Source organism: Monodelphis domestica, chromosome 7 (assembly GCF_027887165.1).
Source record: "Monodelphis domestica isolate mMonDom1 chromosome 7, mMonDom1.pri, whole genome shotgun sequence".
NCBI lineage: Eukaryota > Metazoa > Chordata > Mammalia > Didelphimorphia > Didelphidae > Monodelphis > Monodelphis domestica.
In genome coordinates, this window is record NC_077233.1 from 149,018,995 (window position 1) to 149,043,314 (window position 24,320).

The 24,320-nt window shown below is 42.2% G+C and overlaps 1 protein-coding gene across 3 annotated transcripts in view; it reads right to left on the reverse strand.

The window, feature by feature from the left end:
- Window positions 1–24,320, reverse strand: part of SRL (sarcalumenin) — a 60,124-nt gene that overhangs the window by 8,396 nt on the left and 27,408 nt on the right. The window contains exons 2-4 of one of the 3 annotated variants that reach the window (XM_056805816.1): window positions 15,303–16,541; window positions 7,535–7,633; window positions 5,791–5,886 (exon numbers count right to left, since the gene is read on the reverse strand). In XM_056805816.1, coding sequence (XP_056661794.1) covers window positions 5,791–5,886; window positions 7,535–7,633; window positions 15,303–16,541 — 1,434 coding nt within the window. Of the gene's footprint in view, window positions 1–5,790; window positions 5,887–7,534; window positions 7,634–15,290; window positions 16,542–24,320 lie in introns of all 3 variants that reach the window. The other 2 variants (XM_007499074.2, XM_056805817.1) reach the window with 2 other exon arrangements.

The following is a 24,320-nucleotide window of genomic DNA, read 5'->3' on the forward strand; positions in this document are numbered from 1 at the left end:
TACCAAACAAGCTAATTGAGTTGCAGAATTCTAGATCTAAGGAAACAAAAGTGTGGTGGGGTTAGAGATTCTTATTGCATGCCAGTGGACAGATTTGCAAAACATGAAGGTGCATCTCCAGGGCATGAGATGAAAGGAGGGGAGAAATAGTAATAGAGCACATAGCAATCTCCCTCCCTCCCTATCTCCTACTGATTCTGTTTGCCTTAGATGGGTCTCTGATTGCAGGCCTCGGTAGAAGAGCCCAATGGACTACTCCTTTTGCTAGTGAAAGGGCAATGATACAGGGAGATTAGCCAAGCCATGAGAAGGAGTTTAAGGCATAAGTAAAACCAAACCTGGCTGCCTCACCCCTTGCCCTGGCATTTGCAGCCTTGGGAAGGGGCAACAGAAGCCCCGCCTATTACTAAATAGATCAGTATCTGTGAGTGAATGGCCTTTGCCTGGTCTCCAAGTGGAAGTAACCAAAAACAAACTGCCAGGCGAGCGCTCTCTCTCCTGGGCTGAGAGAGAGAGACAGAGGATTCGGGTCCTGGAGGGGGCTGGGTCAGGGAAGCAAATGCAATGTACAGTCTAAGACATTTGCAAGTAATGATTTTACTTTTATTACCTTTTATCTCATCCCATCAAATGCCCTGTACATTAATGTTCTCCCTGGAGCACAGATCATAAAACGGACCTGTCTCCTCCAGCAAAGAGGCTGGGGTTCCTGGGATAGGATGGTGCCTACACTGTCCGCTGGGTCACTTGGTCAGTTATTCTTGCTTCACCGTTTAGCCTTGTTCTGTTTGGGGTGAGAGTGGGCTAGAGGTACTTCTGGAAAGAAATGTCATATAAGAACAAAAACCATTCAAAAAACTTCTTTAATTAAAATTAAAGATTTTAGGAGAGATGAACTAATAGGACAAGTGTGAGGGAAGTGATCAAGAAATAGAGTCAAGTGTCTGGATTGGCAGAACCACAAATTCACAGCCTAGACCCAGAGAGAAGTCGCCAATGTAGAGCCGAAACCTGGACCCAGAGGAGCAGGGAAGGTGTTGATGTCCGGAGTGAATCACATCACGGCAAGATACAGGTAAATGGGCCTTTTTCTTCTAGGCAGCAAAATATTAACAATTGAATCATCTGTGTAAGCCAGACGGCTCTTTTCTTATATTTTCATAGAGCATGGTTCAGTACAAGCCTGGAGTTGGGAGGAACTTGGATTCAAAAGTGGCCTAGCCTGGCCACTCTTCTGTCTTAAAACTGATACAAAGAAGAAGGTATGAGTTAAAAAAAAAAAGTTGTGCTGTGGATAGAGTGCCAGACCTAGAACCCAGGAGATTCATCTTTTTTGAGTTTAAATCTGCCCTTAAATCCTGGTTATGTGGCCCTGGGCAAGCCACTTAAACCTGTTTGCCTCAGTTTCCTCATCTGTAAATGACCTGGAAAAATAAATGGAAAACCACTCCAGTATCTTTGCTAAGAAAACTCTAGATGGGGTCATAAGAGACTAACTCAGACATGACAGAACATAACTCAATAACCACAGTTATGTTCTTGGTACAGGTATGGAACATTCTCAAAAAGACTTTATGAAATGAGAAAGAAGGCACATGGGTTGGCAGTTGTTGGTATTTTCTTAATAACCTTTATTAAGCAGCAATTTCATCTGTAATTGTTTTAGTATCTCCATCTCCTTGAGATATCTTATAAAGTCAGAAAAGTGGCACAATGATTAAAGAGCCAGACCTGGAGCTGGAAGGTCTAAGTTCAAATCTGCCCTTAGACACTTCATATATGTGTGACCCTGGGTAAATCACTTAACCCCAAAATATTTGTAACTGTTCTTTTTGTTATAGAAAAAAAAGAAATAAAGTAGGTATTTATCAATTGCAGAATGGCTGAATAAATTGAGGTATATGTAAATATAATGGAATCTCAGTGAGATACAAGAAATGATAAAAAATAGTTTCAGAGAAACCTGGAAATAGAGTGAGTGAGCAGAATTACAACAGTTTATACAGTTACACAATATTGTAAAGGAAAACAAATTTGAAAAACTTTAGATCAATGATCGATGAGATGACCAATCACATCTCCATAAGAATGATGAATCATGCTTCCCATATCTTGGCAGAAAAGTAATAGACTAGAGGTACAGAATGAAACATCCATTTTCAGACTTGGACAATACAGGTATTTGCTTTACTTGACTGCACTCAATTGTTACAAAGGAAGGTTTGGGGGGCAAGGGGGCAATTATGGATATTGTTACTGATGCCAGAAAAAGGAGAAAAGATCATCAATGGAACATTTTTAAAATACACTGAAGAAAGTAGAAGGAAATTCAAAAGGGGACTTCGATAAACAAGATAGTGTTAAAACTACTATGTTAATGTTTGTCAGATGCATAAAAAGAAAAAAGAAAAACATTTAAGAAAAACATTCTCTCATGTTTTCAAAAATCTGTTGTCTCCAGTATAGGTAATCTCTGTATGTGCTTGGTCTGTTGGTGGAACATCTAGGACCCAAGACAAAGAGAGTTCACTCCTTCTAAGGAGATAGAAAAGGTGGACTGCTAGGCGACTCAGTGGATCAAGTGACAGGCCTGGAGTAGGGAGGATCCAGGTTCAAATGTGACCTCAGACACTTCTTAGTTCTATGATCCTGAACAAGTCACTTAAATCAGTTTACCTAGCCCTTGCCTTTCTGTCTTAGAGTTGTTACTAAAACATAAAGAAAGAATTTAAAGGAACAAAAGAGATAGAAAAGGGAGGAAAGGATGTTGACAATCTTTACCAAACATACGTAAAGACATTGTGAATGAAGCTAAGTCCAAAATTGAAAAGGAGTAAAAGAGGAAACGACTGAATTTGGGAAATTGCATAGTGCTTTCAATGATCCCAAGCTGCTTCTCTCTTACAAAAACACACAAAATTTTAAGGTGGGTATATTGCTTAATAATACATTCTCCTAACCAATCTTGGAAGACCATAATCTCCCAAGAATAAAAACTGTGAAACCAAAAAGCAATGAAAAGATGGATATGTGGGAAAAGTTATAGCAGATTTCCAATGATCATCTGAGGATATCACTCAGGAAAAGTATCATTGGAAAAGATGAATCACTTATGTAACAAGAATGAGGAATGACAGACAGCCTGAGTGCTGCAAATGGGATCCATAAAATGTTTTTTAGAAAAAGGAAAGAAAGAAAAGGAGCTAGAGTAAGACCTCCAACACATTGGCTCATTCTTCTATAAGAAACATGGGAAAGTCACACAAAATAAAAAGGCATGAATTTGTTACAAACTGTATCTTTGGGGAAAGTGCCCATATTGGTAAGATCACAGGTGAATGGAAGTAAGATCCACAGCCTTTTGTTAAGGAACCCTAGTGAAATAAGATGGTGTGATAGAAATAGCACTGGACAGAGTCAGAAGATCTGGGTTTGAACCCCAATTCTCCAACCTACTAGAAATGTGAACTTAGGCAAGAGATAGAATACCTAAAATTCTCAGTTACTTCATCAGTTAATGGGGATAATGATAACACTCTAACTTATAGAGTTGTCATGAGGAAAGAACTTTATGAAATGGAAAATACTTTAGAAATAAAAACATGTCCTTAATTAACCTTCAAGACTGTTACCAAAGAAGAGAATAATAAGCTTTCATGAATGTCATTTAGTGTTCCTGTTGGAAATAGAAAACCCAATTGGATGGACCATGGAACTGATCCAATATGACAAGTCTATAGTCCAGTTTTCTTTTTTTTTTTAAACCCTCACCTTCCATCTTGGAATCAATACTGTGTATTGGCTCCAAGGCAGAAGAGAGGTAAGGACTAAGCCATGGGGGTTAAGTGACTTGCCCAGGGTCACACAGCTAGGAAGTGTCTGAGGCCAGATTTGAACCTAGGACCTCCCATCTTTAGGTCTGGCTCTCAATCCATTGAGCTACCCAGCTGCCCCCTATAATCCAGTTTTCTTATGTGGAACAACTGTTCCATTAAAGAAATATAGAAGAGAAAAACTTCAATATGTCACTAAAGACTGAGCATATGAGAAGTAGGAGCTCCTGTGTAAATCGAGGAGTCAAGGAAGTCTTCCTCAGGAAGCCTGCCTCAGCCTGACTTTCTCTTCCACAAAACAAAAGGGGTTAGACTAGATGATTGCCAAGGTCCCCTTTAGCTCAAAATCCTATGATTGAACTTCTGATCTGTAGGATATAAAGTTCTTGTCTTTCTACTTCAGTCTTTACTGATCTCTTCTTTCTCTGAACTCCTACAAGAGTCCTCGTTTTAGAGTCAGAAAACCTAGGTTCAAATTATGCCTGTCATTTAATACCTGTGTGATCTTGGCAAGCAATTCCCATAACCTCTTCTAGACTCAGTCTCCTCATCTGTAATAGTGGACTGGACTAGATGGTCTCTGAAGGCCCTTTCAGTTCTAGATCTAGGATCCTATGATTCCATGTTCTTATAATTCTGCTGCCTTAAGAATCAATTAAGTAGCATGCAGTTCAGGATTCAAGTGGCGGCAAAAAAAAAGACAGAAAAAGCTTCTCAAAAGCCTTCTAGACTTGTTTTTAAAGGGCCCCACAGCAGCATGGATCAACCCCTGACTTCTGGATTCAGGACTGCTGCACTGGAGAGATTCAGACTGCCCAGAAGACCTGCCCGCCCGGGCACCTTTTGTAGGATAGGGACTGTGCAGCCCAGTGCTGCTGGGTAGTGGGACAACTTGAAATGAGGGTTCCTGTCCCCCCAAAATGTCCTATAATTAATGGGGATTCCATCTTATTCCCTTCCCTCTCCCACAATGGGTGGTATCTTGCAGAGAGCAAGTGCTTTTAAAAAAAATTGTTGGTAGAGTTGTATGTATGATATAGATGTCACTTAAACGCCACGTACCAAAGCTAAGGGTTCAGTCCGTGTCTCAAGTTTCCCTCTATACTGCACGAAGCATATAATAATCCATCGATAAGCAGGGCCTGCCTGACCTACAGAAAGAGATAGACTACTTCAACCTGGAAGTACACTGGGACTCTGCTAAGGAATGTCGGTCTCTTGGGTGGAAGAAAGCATCTGCTCTCAGCAGAGAGATTCTGTAAGTCCGCACTCGCGGCCAGGGTAGCCCACATAAAGAAGGTCCTTCTCTTTTTAGACACAGCCCAGTGGAATTGGGGGAATGTGAACTCTGGGGCCCTGGCCTTGCTTGCTGAGACAGAATGAAGTTCGGGTAGGGGACTGTTGTTTCAGCTTTTTCTCGCCAGAGGGCATGAGAGCCACAGCAACATCAAAGTAGGAGACACTGGAGATCCCGAGTGCATGGCTGGCCGTAGAAGCATGCCAGAGGAGTGCCAGGAACCAGGAAGAGGAAAGTGAAGTCCAAAAGGAAAACCCTCACCTCCAATCCCCGCTGTCTGCTTCCCTAGCCTCTGGCCAACGTTGTTATCTGGAGTTATCCCTAGTGGAAGCCCACTGACCTGCCCCACGGAAGGATGAACTGAGGGGGGAGCAAAAAGTGAATTTCTGCACCTACAGCCATCTCATAAAATCCTACTCATGATTAGATTGAAAAGGAAACTGTTTAGGGGGAGCAACTTGAGTGAGTAAGGAAGCAGAACTTCTGGCCTTGTACCTCTGGACTTCATTTCTGGGTGGGACTCCCTAAGGACATCCCCCTGGGCTCAGAGCTCCAAGCAGGATGCTGGGGCTTGGGCTTGAGGCCAAAGGAACGAGAGGAGTGGCGAAGGTTGCCTGACCACCCCATGAGCCCCAGGACCTCTCATATGATCAGGCTCACCTGTAATCTCATGCTGCCTCAGTTCATTGTACTTGTAGGACTGCTCCAGGGGTTTGATGGAAGAATGGTAGATCTTTCTTAACCGCTGCATCACCCCTAGTTGCCAAGGAGGAAAGAAGGGAGTCAAAAGAGAGAAGCTCCAAACTGCTTTAATATGCCATCTTAAAGTCCTCCTAACCCAAGCAGAACAAACCAATCCTCTGAATGACCACATTATACCTACTTTGCCAACACCTGTGGTTTTCCAGGTAGCCCTACTGTACCTATTAATGCTACTTATTTGCACAGATGGAGGGTAGAGGGTCATTATAACCACATTCCTCATCCCAGTGAAGTAAATTCCCAACTAGCAACTGCATTGCCACATAAAGAATAATATAATGTTTCAAGCCTGAAAGGCATTTCCTCCATCCCTCTGTCTCTGGGCCAAATCTTCTCAAAAGCCTCTTAGATCCATTTTTAAGATCTCCTCAGCAGTGCGTTCCAATCCTGGACTTCTGGATCAAAGACTCCACTCCAGCCTACCTGGAGTTCCTGCCTAGCCAGCACCCCTTTGTGGGATGGGCACCTTTCAGTCCAGGCCTTCTGAAGAATGGGGCAGTTTAACTTAAGGGCTTCTGTCCCCCAAAGTAAATGGTTTTCCATCTACTTCTTCAATCTCTCACCCCACAATGAGGTTGCAAAGTCAGAATTCAGTAGAATTAATATAATAAACAGTTTAGGAAATCAGCTTTTGGAAAACATTGCCGAAATACTTTGTGAAATGCTTCTTGTCTTTTTAGCAGACCAAAGTAAATTCAGCTGAGCATTTAAATCATCAGAACAGACCACCCAAGTTCCTGGCCAGTAAAAGTTTCCCCCTCTGACATCATGTAGCACTTTTCTAATGAGCTTACCATATAATAATATATATTATGGTTATTTGTATGTGTCTTATCCCTTTACTAGACTGCATGTGTCCTGAGGGTATAGAACACTGTACCCAGGTATTCTCTTCCTACTGTTCTCATGGAGCCAACAATGTTTCTGGTTCCAACATCTTGAGGGAGATCAAAAGGACTCTAGGGCCAAATCAGTCACTGGACATTCTAAGCCCAATTTTTGATTGATTGATTGATTGATTAAATAACAATTGTCAGGACAAATCACAGAAGTCCCCTATAAGAAGATGATTCCAATGCCACCACAGAGATTGTCACAAATCTCCCCAGGAATGTGCTATGCACATTCCCACTTGCCCTCCCTTGCTTTTATATTGTTTCCCCCAAACCTGGAACACCCTCCCTTATCTTTTTTTTTAAAACCCTTACCCTCCATCTTGGAGTCAATACTGTGTATTGGCTCCAAGGCAGAAGAGTGGTAAGGGTTAGGCAATGGGGGTCAAGTGACTTGCCCAGGGTCACACAGCTGGGAAGTGTCTGAGGCCACATTTGAACCCAGGACCTCCCATCTCTAGGCCTAGGTCTCAATCCACTGAGCTACCCAGCTGCCCCCTACCCTCCCTTATCTTCTCAGCCCATCTAAAGTATGAATTCATCCTTCAGGATCCAGCTTAAAGAAGATAACCTGACTCCACTGTCTTGAGTGATTTACTTATTATAAATTTCCTCAAAATGTGTAGACATGGCCCCAGATCACACTGACTTGCATGTAGTTCTGATATGTTTCCTTTCCATAAGTCATTGTTGGGCAGTCTCTCCTCTCCTTGAAAATCATCCCACTCTCACACGATTTCTCTCCTTACCTGAAAAGTCATCAGCTGGCTTGTCCTCTTTCAGCATCAGGGTTTCCTCTATGTGAGAACGGTCCCTTACAGGTGCTTCACTTACATCCTCTGTCTCTTCTGGGAAGGAATAGCAGGGCATGAGTGTCTCAGGCATGAGATCAGTTCTCCCCCAGAAATTATACCCAAGTCTCTGGGAGCATCCCCTGTCCCCCTTCTTCTTTTTATGGCTTCTCTTTGGCCAGCTTTGGCCCTTTCATTCTCCAAAGGGACGATGGAAAAAGTGACAGAGAGCATTGTGGACTGGGCAGAGATGAACATTGACTCCCCCCACCTGTCTAGGCTGATTTCAGAGACTCGCTGTTCCCCCACAAGTTCATATCTATGTAGTATTGTAGTTTTTTAATTTATTTTGTTAAACATTTCCCAATTACATTTTAATCTGGTTCTGACTGTATTTGGGGTTTTCCAGGCCCATTCAGCCTACAGCAAGGAGTTTGGTGCCTTTGCTCCTTGACACACATCCAGTCTCATACTTCTCTTATATTCCCTACATCATTAATCACTGAGCTGATGACACCCTGGGAACAAACCAGATCTCTATCCCAGTGTTGAAATCACCTATGGGTCATCCATGAGCCTTACCCAAAGCAGGAATCCCCACTACAATACTTTAATTGTGTCTGTGTTGAGAGAACTTAACCTGTGAATTTTGTGACTGAGTTAGTCAAGGTGAGAAGGCTGAAAAGTGGAGAGAAGTTCAAAATTCAACTGGTAGTTGTCCCACCCTAAGTGCCACACAGCTCCTGGGTTTGAGAGGGCAGATAATATTTAGTAAACCTAAGAAGAGCCCAGGGTCATACCCCAATTAGGCACAGCAGGTTACTGGGAAACCAATTAAACCTTGCTCAGAGGAATAAATCCAGCCAAGCAGTGAAGGAATGAATATAGCTAGAGCTAGATGCAGCTGACAAACAAATAATAATGCCTTATATTTATAAGCCACTGAAAGGTTTACAGAATGCTATGCTCAGAAAAATTCTGCGAGGTTGGCTGGGTACTGTGGCCAGAGAAGAACTAATATCACTGGGTAAAGTAAGCAGAGGGAGTCTGCCATTGAGCATGGCAGGAGCTACTACTACTCAAAACTGCAATAGCTAATATTTATATAATGATTTAAAGCATGCAAAGCATTTTTTAAAAATTTCAAACCCTTACCTTCTGTCTTAGAATTAATACTAAGTATTACTTTCTAAGGCAGAAGAGTGGTAAGACCTAGTTAAGTGACTTGCCCAGGGGCACACAGCTAGAAAGTATCTGAGGCCAGAGTTGAACCCAAAACCTCCCATCTCTAGACGGGGCTCTCAATCCACTGAACTATCTTGCTGCCCCCATTTGCAAAGCATTTTACAAATAATTTCTCATTTTATCTTCACAACAACCCTGGAAAATTGGTAATTTTATTATGCCATTTTACAGATGAGAAAACTGAAGCAGCCAGAGCTTAAGAGATTTGCCCAGGTTTATACAGCTAGTTAAATGTCTGAGGTCAGATTGGAAGCTGGGTCTTCCTTGCTCCAAGTCCATCATTCTCTCCAAAGCCACCACTTAATGCAGAAGGTAGAATGCACAAAGTAGGCAAAGAGGGACTAACCCCAAAAGACATAGCAGACAAAAGGAAAGGAATACATCTTATCTTACAAGTTGTATGACCCTAGGCAAGTCATTTAAATCCTCTAGGCCTCAGTTTCCTCATCTATGTATGATCCTATGATGTGAGCACATTGGGTAAGAAGGAAACCAAAACATTCAGGTTTAGTGAAGAGAACTAAAACAATAGAACCAGGCATTAGAGAACAAATGTCCCAAAGTGCCTGAGTAAGGAAGAGTACCTTCCATCACTCGAGCAACAAACATTCATCCCATTTATACCCAGAATGACTTCTGGCCAAATAGAACTGATCTTGTCCCTGACCTTTTAGAGCCAAAATAGGTCCACCTTGATCACTTGAGGATATCAAAGGGTTGAGAGGCCACAGGAAAGCCTTTTTTCCATGGTCCTAATTTTGCAACTAAAAAGCTCTAGGAAGGCATAAACTTGTCTATTTGGGCCCACAAAGGAGGTAGGGTTTAATCTTAGTAAATAAGGACTAACTCATTTATTCCAATAAGGTGTGTACTTGAAAAGTTGTACATAAATGTCTGATTTCAGGGGATGGACAATGAATTGTGCCTGATGCGTTTTAGCAGAGAGGTGGTAGACTATAGGTGCTAAATAAAATATACATTTTTCAGACATCGCCAATGTCTCGATTTTTCTTATTTAGCAAATTTCCTTGATAGAAGGGAGTATTCTACTGGACATGGGAAAGAGTCATTAAGAAGTGATAGCAATGGGAAAAAAAAACAACCCAGCATTGATAAAACATCCCCTATCCCCAAGAAAAAAAGTTATATATAAAGAAAATACTATTTTAGGCCTAAAGAGGTATTGTTTCTGGGAGAAAAACAACAACCCTATAGAAAAGTTTTTGGGGTCTTATGATCACTCTGATTTTTTCCATTCTGTAAACTTAGATTTTTATAGAGCTATTTAAAGTGGGGTCCATCTGAACATTTAGATGAAAAAAGGTCACCCTATTACTGAAGTTTTTAGACATATTGCCTAAAAACCTCTTCCCTTCCATAGCTTCCCCTACTAATTAATCCATACCACTCACCTATCCACCTTCTCATTGCCACCCTGCAATCTTTCATTCCTGATGTGGTTTCTGCATGTGGACAGACACAGGACTCCTGACAGGCCAAGAGCATGGTGAGGCTCAAATGAGATAATGGATCTAAAACACTGTATGTACCTTAAAGAGCTACATAAATAAGTTATTATTATTAGAATACAGTCACCAGCCCTCCAGTCTGGTGATGACTTTATCCCATGAGCCTTCTATCTACTGACCTCCTGATGAGCTCAAGCAATGATTATAAAGAAATAAGGCATGTACTGGTATACATTTAATAGCAGGGTTCGCATGGGGAGGGGGAAGAAAAAAATGTAAACACACACCTTTAAGTTAAATTTGCATTATTAACATTTTCTTAAGTCTGGGTAATAAACAAGACAACAAATTAAGCCCTGATTTGTGAGGACTGACAATTTCTGAGGTGTAAAAAAATTTAACAATGGCTAGCAAGCTAGTTAGAGCTGAGTCCAGAACATTTCAGTTACAGGCCCAGTCCAATGTGTCTGCTTTTGCCACATGGCACATAAGCCCCTTTTGCCAATAATATCTCCTGCTCACCTTCCTGCAATGTCATCCAGTGCCCATTATTAAAAATCATTTCTAAAAAAAATAATAATTCCTACAATAAGGCATTTTCTCGGGCTGATGCCTGTTAAAATGCAAATATGTTACTAGGAATGGGAGTTATTCTACCCCCTCCTCACCTACCTATCTGTAAACACCCATTAACAGGAACAAGGATAAGTTCATAATAGCAGGTAGTTATAGGGTTGGAAATCAGAAAGCCGTCCCAAAACAGTTGGAGCCCAGAATAACTGAAGCAACTGAAAGGAAAAATTCTGTGATCTGTGCATTCATTCAGAAGGGAGGCAGGAAACTGGGAAGTGAACATGACTTGGGGAAGTTAGGGCAAAGGAACCTTTCTCATTGACTCCTTTTTCCTTTTGAAATCTTGTGCCCAAAGAGTCTCAAGAGATTTATTAAAGTTCATTGCCAATACATCTGTACATCGGAACAGAGATAGAGACAATCAGAGAAGTCTGCCACTCTGCGCCCCCCCACCCCCATGAATGCAGCCAAATGACTACCTCACACTGCTTTCCTTGACAAATGTACAAAGCTATGTTCATCAATTGGGGAATGGCTGAACAAACTGTGGTATATGGAATACTATTGTGCTATAAGAAATAATAAACAGGATGATTTCAGAAAAAAAACTGGAAAGATCTCCATGAACTGATGCAGAGCAAAATAAGCAGAACCAGGAAAACATTGTACACAGTAACAGCAAAATTGTACGATGATCAACTGTGAAAACTTGGCTACTCTCAGCAATACGATGATCTGGGACAATTTTGAAGGAGTTATGACTGGGATTGCCATCCACCTCCAGAGAAAGAACTGCTGGAATTGGATGGATGAGGACCAAAGCATAATATCTCTTATATCAGTGTATTTACAGTTTTATTTTGGGGTTTTGGTTTTTTATGAGTGTGCTCTTATAACAATGACTAATAAAATGTGTTTTGCATGATGATATGTGTATAGCCCAGACCAAATTGCCTACCATCTTCCAGCTGCAGGAGGGAAGGGAGGGAAGGAAACTGTTTGGATCTTATAATTTTGGAAAACGTGGGTTGAAAATTATTATTACATGTAATTGGGAAAATAAAATATCTTTTAATTTTTAAAAAGTACAAAGCTTTGGCCCTACCTATATCCTAAGTGACCACCACCAGTTAAGGGGGCCACTCTGTAGAGCAGAGCCATATTAGTGACTAGGATAAGATGTACCTGAGGCAAGTAACTTGAAATGTTTCAGTTCAGTTGGGGTAGGGGTCAGGAAGAGGAGGATTACATCTGGGGAAAAACTGCAGAGACAGTGGGACACTAGAGGCTGATGCTTGATTAATGCTTGGTGGGGAGGACACAGGGAAAGGAGCAGAGTGGTGCCAGACCAAGGAGGAACCTGCTTAACCAGGAAGAGGAAGAAGCCACTGTCTAGTAGCTTCTTTTTTTTTTTTTAAACTAATCATTTTTCCTAATGAGGTACTAAGCTTGGTTGTTTCTAAGCTACTGAAGAACTTAAAGGGCTATCCTCACTCTGCTTTAAATTATATCCTTCTGGTCATCCATCCACAGCTCTGCTGGAAAATATGACTTGAGAGGCAGCATGGTATAGTGGATAAAATCCTGGCTCAGGAAACCCTGGATTCAAACTTGACTCAATACTTTTTGGCTGAGGGGAGCCGTATTTCTAAAATGAAGAGTTTGGATGAGATGGCCTCTAAGATACCTTATAGTTCTAAATTTTTGATCTGATAACTTCTTCGAGAATCTGGGAGTTGAGGTCTATACTATCCCAGAATAAGAAATTGAGGATATCTCCTTCAAATGGGGAATGGCTGAACAAATTGTGGTATATGATGGTGTCAGAATTCTATTGTGCTATAAGAAATGATGAACAGGATGGTTTCAGGAAAAGCTGGAAAGACCTCCATGAACTAATTCAGAGAGACATAAGCAGAACAGGAGAACATTGTACACAAGTACAGCAATATTGTATGATGATCAACCATGAAAGACTGATCTACTTTCAGCAATACAATGATCAAGGACAATTCTGAAGGACTTATGACAAAGAATGCTATCTAGCTCCAGAGAAAGAACTGCTGGAGTCAGAATATAGATCAAAGAATGCTATTTTTCACTTTAATTTATTTGTGTTTTAATTTGGGGTTTTATATGGGTATTCTCTTACAACAATGAACAATATGGAAATATGCTTAGCATGATAATATATGTATAACCCAGATCAAATTGCTTACCATCTCCAGGAGTGGGGAGAGAACAGAGGGAAGGAGACAATTCGGATCTTATAACTTCACAAAATGTGTGTGGAAAATTGTTACTAAATGTAATTGGGAAAATAAAATATCTTTAAAAAATTATACTGACAAGTAATTGGGGGGGAGGGGATTTTTTTAAAGAAAAAAAAACAACTATATCTGTGAAGCCTTTTCCTTTTCTTGGATTTAGTTCTAGGCCAAGCTCTGGCATAAAGAGTCTGGCTGTCTCTACTCCAATGGAGCTAAATAGTTTTTTGTTTATTAAAAAAATTCTTTGCTTCAGGGTAGAAAATTTAAAACAGTTGTACTCTCCTGGGGAAAAGGCTAGGAATTTCAGAGACTCAGCAAGGAAGATCAGGACAAAAATGTGCCTTGAAGAAGGAAAAGCCTTTTAGTGAGTGTTGAGGTCCAAAGTCCCTTGGGTCAAGGGTAGGGAGGGAGACCTAGCCCTGATTCAGTAAACCAGTCCCTTTAATACTAACAGGGACATTCCAGCCTCATAGGTTTAGGCATATCATAGGAACCAGACCTAATCAATCCATGAATCAGACTTAATGGAGGGAGGCTCCTATGGAGCTGTCCTTTAGCACCTTCTGCCAAAGAAGAGAAGGGAAGGGAGACAGCACTTTAAAGCCGTTTGGTAGGCCATTACTTTACAGAGCACACTTTTGCCTCCTCCATTCTAGGGACCCTTTTTTCCCTCCAAGTTTTACCCTTCCAGTCTTCTCAAACTTTCCTGACAAAAGGAGCTACAGGGAGGGAAGTCAAGGCAGGGGGACAGTACTTCAGCCATGGCTGGGGAAGGGGGGGGTGCTGTGCCTCCCTATGGATGCAGCTGCCCTCCCAAACTCAGAAATCTTTCTTTTCCCTCTAAGATTTATACTCTCCCCACCCATATCCCCAGCCAGGCTCCTCAAATTTTCCTTCCTATGAGAGCCTGGGAAGGTGTAAAATTGGGGCCAAAATATACCCAAAAGGACCATAAGCCTTCTTCCCTTCAGAAGCTCAGCCTAAGTAATGAGACCAAGGTTCCCTGCTCCAGATGAGCAGGATTTCAATCTGGCTGAAAGAACATAGAACTTGAAAAATTCCAGACACCTGAGTTCTTAGTCCTGTCTGATACAGATAGGGCTTTTGTTTTTTCCTCTGTAAATTGATAGAGACTATATGAAATGGTCTCTCAAGTCCCTTCCAGCTCTAATATGATGAGTCTTCTAAGATCTGAGTTCCATGATTTGACCTGATTTCAACCTCAGTTTCAGAGGAAAAACTTCCTTCTCCCACTTAAAGACCTCAGTTTTCTCCCCTCTAAAATTAAGGAGTTGGAATAAATGATTTCTACAATCCCTTCCAGACCTAACATGATACTTTGAGAGCTGAGGGACTGAAGGTTTGGGGTTTGTTTGGGGAGGAGGGTTATACCATCAAGCCCTCTTTTAATTCATTTGTCAAAAATAATTTTTTTTTCTCTGTTGGTTGTAAGATTTACAACTCCATCCCTATCCCATTCCTAGAATATAGCGGGGGACTTTATGCCAAGTTTTTAAAAAACCGATCTTTGAACCTAGTTATCAAGAATACAATAATCAGAATAAGGACTGGTCTATGATTTCATTGATATAAGAAATTCCCTTTTCCAAGGTGAGTAGTTAACTTCTCTGTAATTTATAGTCTTAGTGAGTTGCCTGGAATACTAAGAGGTTAAGTGGCTTACCCAGCATTATCTAACTTGTATATGTTAGAGGTGATATAGATCTTCCTAACACCAAGGCCAGTTCTCTATCCACTCTGACAGTCTACCTCTGTGGAAACTACTAGATGGTCTGTGTCCTGGGGGAAGGAGTGGCCTTGATTGTTACCAGGAATTCTGCCTCATTGTGCTATTCAAACCCCCTTACTCCCCACCAAAAGTGAGGGTGTCCTTCTTTCCTCCTGATTTAGGAGTAATTTGTGAGGTTTGCCCCAGCTGCAAAAATTCCTAGTTGAGGCTTTGGGGAGCTTCATGTTAGCCTTCAGAGTCATGCACCAGTGAAGACTCTCAACTCAGGGGACCTCACTCCCTCCACTCCTTTCTGCCTACACAACCAATAACGAATGCCCACACAGTAGGGAGGATTAGGACCCTATTTCAGCCTAGGAACACTAGGGCTTCCTCCCCTTAGGGGATAACTATCAGAATCCCCTCACCCTGACACCTGCCTGGGGAACCTGGACCTTCTGAATCTTCAGGAGCTGAAGCTGCTTTCTCTGGGCCAGGTTTGGCTTCTTCATCCTCATGGCTTGTGGCTCCTGGCTCTTCCTGGGCAGCTGTAACTTCCTCAGAAACCTCTCCTTCTTCTGAGCTGCCTTCCCCAGCATCTTCTTCAGACTTCTCATCAGACTGGTATCCTTCCTCTTCCTCTTTCTGTTCCTCAGAAGATGCCTCCTCCAGCTCTTGGCTAACTATCAGTGATGTCTGACCTTCCGCAGAGAGCAACTCAGCCTCCTGCCCTGCACCAGAGCTCTCAGTGTCTTCTGTCTTGCCACTGGCCTTGGCTGGGGCTGAGCTCTCTAAGTTCTGATCTACCTCAGAGCTTCCCTGGGGTTCTCCCTGAGCCTCAGTCATTTCTGCCTCAGCCTCCAGTTCTTGTTCTCCTTTCTCAGGCCCCTCTGCATCGTCCTCAGCCTTGGGTAACTCCTTTTCCTGTGTCATTTCTGCCTCCATGCTTCCTGGGGCTTCTGAGGCTTCTTGGTCTCCATGTTCTCTCTCACCCTCATGCTCTGAACTGGGAGAGGGCTCAGGTTCTACTGCTGATGTTTCCTCTTCTCCTGGGACCTCTCCTATCTCTTTAATGGTCCCCTCTTCCCCTTCAGCTGGGCCTCCAGCCTCTCCTGCACTAGGAAATTCCAAGCCTCCCTCCGTCACAACCTCTCCTACCCCTTCTTCTCTTTCTGAACTACCTCCCTCTATGAGTTCCTGCTGCTTTTCCTCCACGGGTCCTCCTTTTCCTTCTTCAGAGCTAGCCTCTGCCTCTTCCCCTCCTGCACCATCTCCCTCTATAAGTTCCTGCTGATTTTCCTCCAGAGAATCCCCTTTTCCTTCTTCAGGAAGAGCACCTGCTTCTGCAGGGGCTTCTTCTTCCCTTCCAGCTCCAGCCTTGTCAGCAGCTTCCCAAGGCAGAGCTGACTCTAAGACAGAGGTATTGGCTTCAGGATCAGAAGCTGGGCTGTGGTGGCTTTCAGCATCAGCAGGGGGCCCGGGCTCCCCCCCAGCCTCTCTCCTCTCCCAATTCTCAGCCTCACTGCCATCTGTATAATGGAGCTGCAGGTTCTTCTCTGGAGGGACTGGGTCTGCATAAAGTGCCCTCTCCTCCTCTAGACTTGGATCTCCAGCTGAGAATTGATTCTCCAACAATTTGGCAACATCTTCTGTGCCACCCGAGGCAGAGACTTGCAGTTCTAAATGATTAGAACATGATCAGTCAGTTTCACAGGGTTGGCACTTGGTCTGCTCCTCAAAAAAGTCTAACTGTACTGAGCTCTCACCTTCAAGGGATGAGGAGCTAATTGTTATGCATAATACCCGAAGGTCTTACCCTGCTAGCTCATTTGATTCTCATGACAACCTTTGAGATATAGACAGGGCAGATATTATTAGACCCACTTTACAAGAGGTCAAAACTGAGGAGAAAGGGGGTTACATGACTTGCCCAAGCCTTAATTGAATGTAAATTTCTTGCCAGCAAGGACAATTTTTTCAGGCTTCTCCCTCCCTGCTCTTATATTATGCCTTGCCTGTAATAGGCATTTAATGAATGTTGTTGAGTTGAATTGTGTGACAGAAGTGGGATTAAAACATAGCTCTCTAGCTTGGGGGTCTGCCTCTAACCCAAAACACTTTCCATGAGATTCCTATGACTGTGTACATACATGGAAGTATGGCTATGGCAAATTAATTAACCCTTTCTAAAAGGGTTGTATGATTGGCTCCACACCAAACAGGTATTACTAAATGACTAATAGAGCATACCACCCTGTAGATGTCTAGGCTCATTTGCCAGTTTGGTATTTCTTTTTAATATATCTATCCACAAATGGGGTGGAAAAAGGTGTTTGCAAGCAAGATTATCTCAGGTTACCTGTTGAAATACTTAGAGGATTATTTATTGGTTCTCGACCTCATTAAGTCACACAGAGCCTCCTGTACCCTCTAGGGCAGGTGTTTCATTACCCCTCTGCTCTCCTTAGGCTCTCAGGTTCTAGCCCCTGCTTGGGAAGGCTTACCAAAAAACTACGACTAAGAGAGCTCCCCATGACCTGGGCTCTAAGAGCCACTGGCCAGTCTTTTAAAGGGATACTCTCTCTGGCCTCTAGACTAGCTGTAAAGGTGAAAGAGTGAGAAGAGTAGTCAGAAAAAGATAAACAACATTAAGTCCCAGCTTGACTGTCTAGCTATGGGGGAAATTTGGGTAGGAACGGCCAATTAGAATGGATAGAACCTCCCCAGCCTTGGAGCCTTTTGGGGGCCGAGTTCTCTAAGTTCTGATCTTCCCCCATGCTTCCCCAGGGTTCTCCCTAGACCTCAATCACTTCTGTCCCAATCTCCAGTTCTTGCTCTCCTTCCTTAGGCCTCCTTAGACATGGCTGAAAGCAAACGTGCCTGAGCCTGCCTAAGGAAGTGGACTCTAGAGATCCCAGAACCTGAGTTGCTAAGCCAGCATCTTGATTTCACTTCTCTCCACCACTTTCTATCCTCAGAGAGGCATTTAGAGACAATGCTGGCCTTACTGGGATGAGGATGCTCTTCTCCCAAAGACATAGTGACTCCTAAAATCTGGTATTCTCTAACTTGTCTTTTTAAACCTAGGGCACCAGAGACCAGAATCAAACTTGAAAACCTAAAGCCAACCATTTGGAACTGGGATAGCCTGAAGCTGTTTGGAGGGAATAATTTTTCAACAGTCTCTTCAGGGTCTAGAGTTCTGGAAAAAGGTTTTTGTTAACAATAATCTGACATATTTATATAGTATTTTTTACTTTCCCAAGGTTTTAGCCTTCATTCATTCCTTAGATCCTCATAAAATCCCCTGGAGAAAAGCAGGAGATTGTTTTCTCCATTATACAGCTGAGGCCCAGAGAGATGAAGGATTTCTCCACATCATACAGATATTTAGTGGCAGAATAAGAACTAGATTAGGTCTTCTGACTCTGAGAATCAGTGCACTCTCCTCGGTAAGGCTATGGGTAGCTCTGTCCCCTTTAAGCATCCAAACCTACCTGGTATTTAATGTCCTCAAGTTACCTAGAGTATCCCATTTGAATCTCAGTGCCCTCAGGTTGCTTCCTAATCCTTCCCTACCATTAAAGTTTACCTGTCCCAAGTCCTAGTCCTCCAAGAAAGAAACTAAGCCACATTAAGGTGTTAATAGGTGCCTATGGCTTCATATCTAACCCTCCTGGATCACAAGAATCATAGAATCATAGACTGTCAAAGCTAGAAGGAGCCTTAGGGATTAGCCATCCCAGCCCTACTTTGCAGATTTAGAAATAGTCCCACATAGTCAAGATATGTGTTCATCTTAACAGGGGGCTTCAGGAAATAAAATCCCTCCAAAAAAGGGACCATAATGGTGAAGACCCCTGGCACACTAGCAAGCTAGGAGGATTGAGGGAGTGGGGGAATGGAGAAAGAGTTTTGAGCTGCCAGATCTCTCTCTAATCTGTTTTCATAGCACTTTTTACTCTTCTTATACATTTATCACATTCTATTCAGAATTCTATTTCCTTAAGCATGTTTATGATCACCTCCACTGGATGGTAAACTCTCTGAGAATGAGGATTTTGTCTTATGTAACTTTGGGATAGAAGAAATGGTGAGAAAGTTTTGATCAGCCAGAGGGAAAAGAAGGGGCTTTTGGTTCTCCTCATATCCTACAACAAAGGTTATAACTATTCGACTACAAGTAGGCCAGGCCTCCCTGGGACAGGGTTGCTGATTCTTTTGCCTTCATCTCCAATTTTTGTGTGACCTAGCATTTATTCCTGAGGCAGACAAACCCTGGGGTTCTCCCTAGGGGAGTTCTTGGTTGAGAAAGCAACAATATGAATTAAAACAAAATGTATTAGACTGGAGTTCAAGAGATGGGCTCTGTCACTAATTCCATGTGAAGTCAAAAACAGCTGGATTCAGATCCTGCTTACTTACTTCAGATCCTTACTAGCTACATGATCCTGGACAAGTCACCTAACTTCACTGGTTTCCAGTTTCTTCTTCTGTAAAGTGAGAGGGCCAGATTCAATGACCTTTAAGATCCCTTCTAGCTCTAAATACATGATCCTATTATCTCTCTAGACCCAAGTTTCCTCAATTATAAAAAAAAGAGGGGGTGATCTACAAGGTCTTTTCTAGCTCTATGATTCTAAGACCCTAACTAAACCCCATTGCCCCTGATCAGCCAGAGGGAAAGATGTAAAAAGAGAGGAACTGAGAATGAGGCAATGGAAAATGGCAGGCCTCCCTCTTGATTTCCATGCACCTGGTTTGCCTAGGGGCCAGAGAAGGGGGAGGAAAGCCAAACTTCATTTGCCCCATAGTTCTAGAGTAACAGTTACTGGCATCATGCAGACTGCTCCCTTATACGTGTGTCTCAAGAAGCCAGTCCTATTTAGTAATTCATTTGTTAAGCCCCTACTATGTGCAATACCTAACAACAGGCACAGCCACAGAGCCAAAGCTACAAAGGACGAAATCCTCATTCTCAGAGAGTTTACTCTCCAGTGGAGGTGATCAGACATATACTTAAGTAAATAGAATTCTAAATAGAGTATGATAAATACATAAGAAGAATAAAGAGTGCTGTGAAAACAGATCAGGGAGAGATCAGAGCAGTAATATTGTGGGAAAGTTTAGAGAGCACTAACTCCTGAGTTAGAAGTCCTAGGTTCAAAGCTACAGCCTACTCTCTGGATGACCTCAGACAGCTTACTTCACTTAACCTCCTTAGACCTCATCAATAAAATAAGGGGAGTTGACTAGATAGTCTCTAAACTTTGATTCTTTGATTCTTGTAACCCTGATTTTCAAAGGCTGAGACATGAGAAAGCATAGGACTTCTCTGGGATAGTCAAGTTAGACTACAGAATAGAGCATATGGAAAGGAAAAGTCAAGCTGAATGGAGAGAGCAGATAGAAATCATGGAGGGTCTTGAAGGCCCGGCTAAGACATTTGAAGATGGCCTGTCTTTCTGAAGTACTCCAATGGTCTCCTTAGTCATAGGCTACATAGGAATGTGGTAGCTACCTGTGAATATCCTAGGACAGTGATGGTGAAACTTTTAGGGACCCATGACAGGCCCCATCTCATCCCCCATGTAGGGATGGGAGCAGGGATCGCAGTTTGTCTTTGGGGGGTGACAGGCAGACTGGCTGCTGAGGTGAGGAAGAACGGAAGAAAGTGGAGATCTTTTAGGAGGTGGGGCTGGGCTGGCTGGTAGGAGAGGAGGACCTCATCACCTCCCTGGCAGAGAGAGTCTCTGGCAGAGAGAGAGAGAAAGGGAGGAGAGTAGCCTGAGCATTCAGCTCAGGGGAGGGAGTAAGTGCAGAGGGGCAGGGAGGTGTGATGGAGAGGGGGAAGGGAGCAACTGCTGGGAGGGGCACTGGTGTGACCACAGAGAGAGGTTGTCTTTGGCACACATGCCATGGGGTCACCATCATGGTCCTAGGATGAATGGGAAAACTACTTTTTTTTTAAACCCTTATTTTTCATCTTGGAACCAGTCAATACTGTTTATTGGTTCCAAGGCAGAAGAATGGTAAGGGCTAGGCAATGGAGGTTAAGTGACCTGCCCAGGGTCATACAGAAAAACTCCTTTCCTGACTGGTACTGGTCCTCACCTTAGGAAAGCCCAAAATCAAGTTGGGCAAGGGGAAGAGGAATAGCTTCTACAGAGAACCCCTCAAAACGTAAGGACAACTCCTTAACCCCCAAACCAGGTTTCCCTTGAAGGTTCAGAGATAATTTTTATGGGAGGAAGGGAAGGTAAATACAGGGATTGGATACAGAGATCTCTACTCAGCCCTATCAGTTCTTAAACATTTTCATAAATTAAGTTGGCTGAAAGCATAGATTGGTGTGCTTGCCAAATTTGCAAAGAACACAAAACTAGGATGGATAGTTGACACCCTACATGATAGAGTTAAGATCCAAAAAGATCTTAAAAAGCTAGGAAAGTGGATTGAATCTAATAAGATGAAATTTAGTAAAAACAAATATGGAATTTTGCAACTTCACATAAAAGAAACATTGCTAGATAGCAGGTCATCTGAAAAAGATCTGGGGATTGCAGTGAATCTCAAACTCAACATGTTAGTGGTAGCTATGGCAGCCAAGAAAGTTAATGCAATCTTGGGCTGTATTAATAGAGACAGTCTAAGACTAGGAAGATAGAAATCCTACCATATTTTGTTTTGCTCAGTCCACATTTGGAATACTAGGTTCAGTTCTGGATACCACATTTTAGTAAGGATGTTGATAAGCTAGAAGAGTGTGACCAAGATAGTGTAAAGTCTCTGACTCCCTTGTTATAGTAAGGGTTGGTGGGAGGAACAAGGGATGCTTAGTTTAAAGAAGAGAAGATTTGAGAGAAGCATGATAGCTGTCTTCAAGTAAAGGGATGCCATATGGAGTAGGGATTAAACATGTTTTTCTTGTCTCCAAAGGTCAAAACTAGGAGCAATGGGAGAAAGCTGTGAAAAAGCTGGTTTAATCTTTTAATTTTTTTTATTTTTAATGTATTTTATTTCTTTCTCTAAATATTTCCCAATTACATGTAAAAAAATTTTTTAAACATTCATTCAGTTTAGTCTTGCTATAAGGGAAGCATCCTAACAGTTGTGCTATAACCCAAAGTGGCTTGGGCATTTTTAGAAGGGTGGGGACTTCAAGCAAAGACTAGATGACTACTTACCAGAAAAAGTGTAGAAGAGATTCTTGTTTAGGTATGGTTTGGACTAGATGGCCTGTGAGGTCTCTTCTAACTCTGAAATACTGCCTATTCTGTTCATCCTTGCCTTGTCTACTTCATGGAAAACTTAGATTGATGAAATGAAAAGGTACAGATGAAAAAAAATTGAAAAATATAAATTCGGCACAAATATGTTAGACACTATAATAGTAAAAAGGAATTAGAGTTAAGAAACTGGAGTTTAAGCTTTGACTCTGCTACATGTTAGCTGGGTAACCTTAAGCAAATGAGTTAACCTCCTCTAAGCCTCAATTTCCTCATCTATAAAAGGATAGGGTTGAATTAGGTCCCTTCCAGCTCTAACATTCTGTGTTTTTATAAATATAAGTATATAATTTATAAATTTAATAAATATATATAGGCCACATAGCAACTGGCCTACTATAGCAAATATCAGCCCTACACACCTTATGAGGATTAATATGGCAGGATCGAATTATATTTTACATATGGAAATACTTTGGAAACTAAAAAAAGAAGCAGCGTAGAATAGTGGGGAGAGCATGGAGGTAGGTGCTAAAACTGAGGCAGACAGAGGTTAAATGACTTGGCCATGGTCACATGGCTAAAGAAAGAGCTGAGGCTGAATTTGAATTCAGGTTTCCTGACTCCAGCCCAGCATGCTTATCTACAGCACCATCTCATTGCCTCAAGAGGGTAATAATGAAACTTCCATTACCTACTTTTCCAGCTTGTATGATAATAAAATGAAATTATGTAAATAAAGGGCTTTGTAAGCCTTAAAACACTATATAAGTATGTTATTTTTAAGAAAGCAGTATCAATGTAAAGGATTTTTATTCTTCCAATCCAAAGATTTTGCTTTCCAGATGGTGATTAAGATGTGGCATCTCCAACTCAATAACAATAGTGATAGATGGAAAGATAGAGACATAGATTAGATGTAAAATAAGCTCCTTGAGAGCAGAGACTATTTTAGTTTTGTATCCTGGAAGTGATTGTCACAGTGCTTGGCATATAGTAGGCATATAATAAATGCTCATTGATTGATTGACTGATAATAATAGATGTTTAGATAGCACTTCAAAGTTTGCAAAGCACTTTTACACACATCTCATTTGAGCCTCAAAGCAACCCTATGAAGTATACACTATAAGTATTATTGTCACCGTTTACAGATGAAAAAAACAAAGTTCAGAAAGGTTAAGTTTAAACTCACAGTCACACAGCTAGAAAGTATCAGAAAATGTTTGAACCCAAGTCTCCCTGATTCCAAGAGCAGCACTCTATCTGCTGTTTCTCAAGAGGAAGATGTATATACCAGACCACTGGGGAGAGGGATTCTGACGTTCACTGTGTCATAGAAGGACTGAGGGACTTGAAAGTTTTTCTTTCTTGGGCCTTAAGCCACCACGGACCTTTAGCCAACTAATCTATAGTAAAATGAACTGAGGCTTTGGGTAAAATATTCCAACAAATAACCTTTCTTCTAGAGATTCAAATATGGCCTACGACTTTGAAGGAGACACCAGAAGGCACACCAGACCTCTCAATGAAAGGCCTTTTGGGTCCCCTGTTCTTAGCAAAGAGCTGTGCCATTGAGCCAAGGTTCTCCCCTGGGATCCCAGAGATTTCAGAAGTCTCAAACAAAATTGAATAAAGTTAAATTGAACCCAAGAGATATTAGGAAGTAAATGGAGGTGATGGAAATGAGAATAGGAAAGAGGGGGTTATAATGCACTCTCTCTCTCTCTCTCTATCTCTGGATTCTTCCATCTGCCCCTAAGGGAGTGTGCAGAAGGGGCAGAGGTGGGAGCAGGGGAAAGATGACACCATGGGTGCAATGAGTCCATTGTAAGATGAGACCTGGTCTATCCCCAGGACGTGGAGTCCAGTACTGTATGTGCTGCTGCCAAGGCAGCCAGCCGGCCCCTTGACAGCAACAGGCACTTACATCAGGGCACATGCTTCGGCAGGGCCCCAGCCCCAGCCCTGGGGACAATGGGAAAATCAGTGTGCCAGGACAAATTGGTACAGCCTCCACACTCACCCTGCAGGCAGCTGCCCAAAACCACAGGACTGTGTGGGCCATTTTTGTATTTCTCTGCTCACATCCCCACTTTGGCACCAATCTCCTTGTGGGAGATTCCCTTTCAATTCCTATACCCAAGTTCCTCCTTCCCTTATGGCCCACAGTATCTGTGGCATCTCTAAGCTCCTATTCTTTTCTTTTTTTTTTCCATAAATGATTCC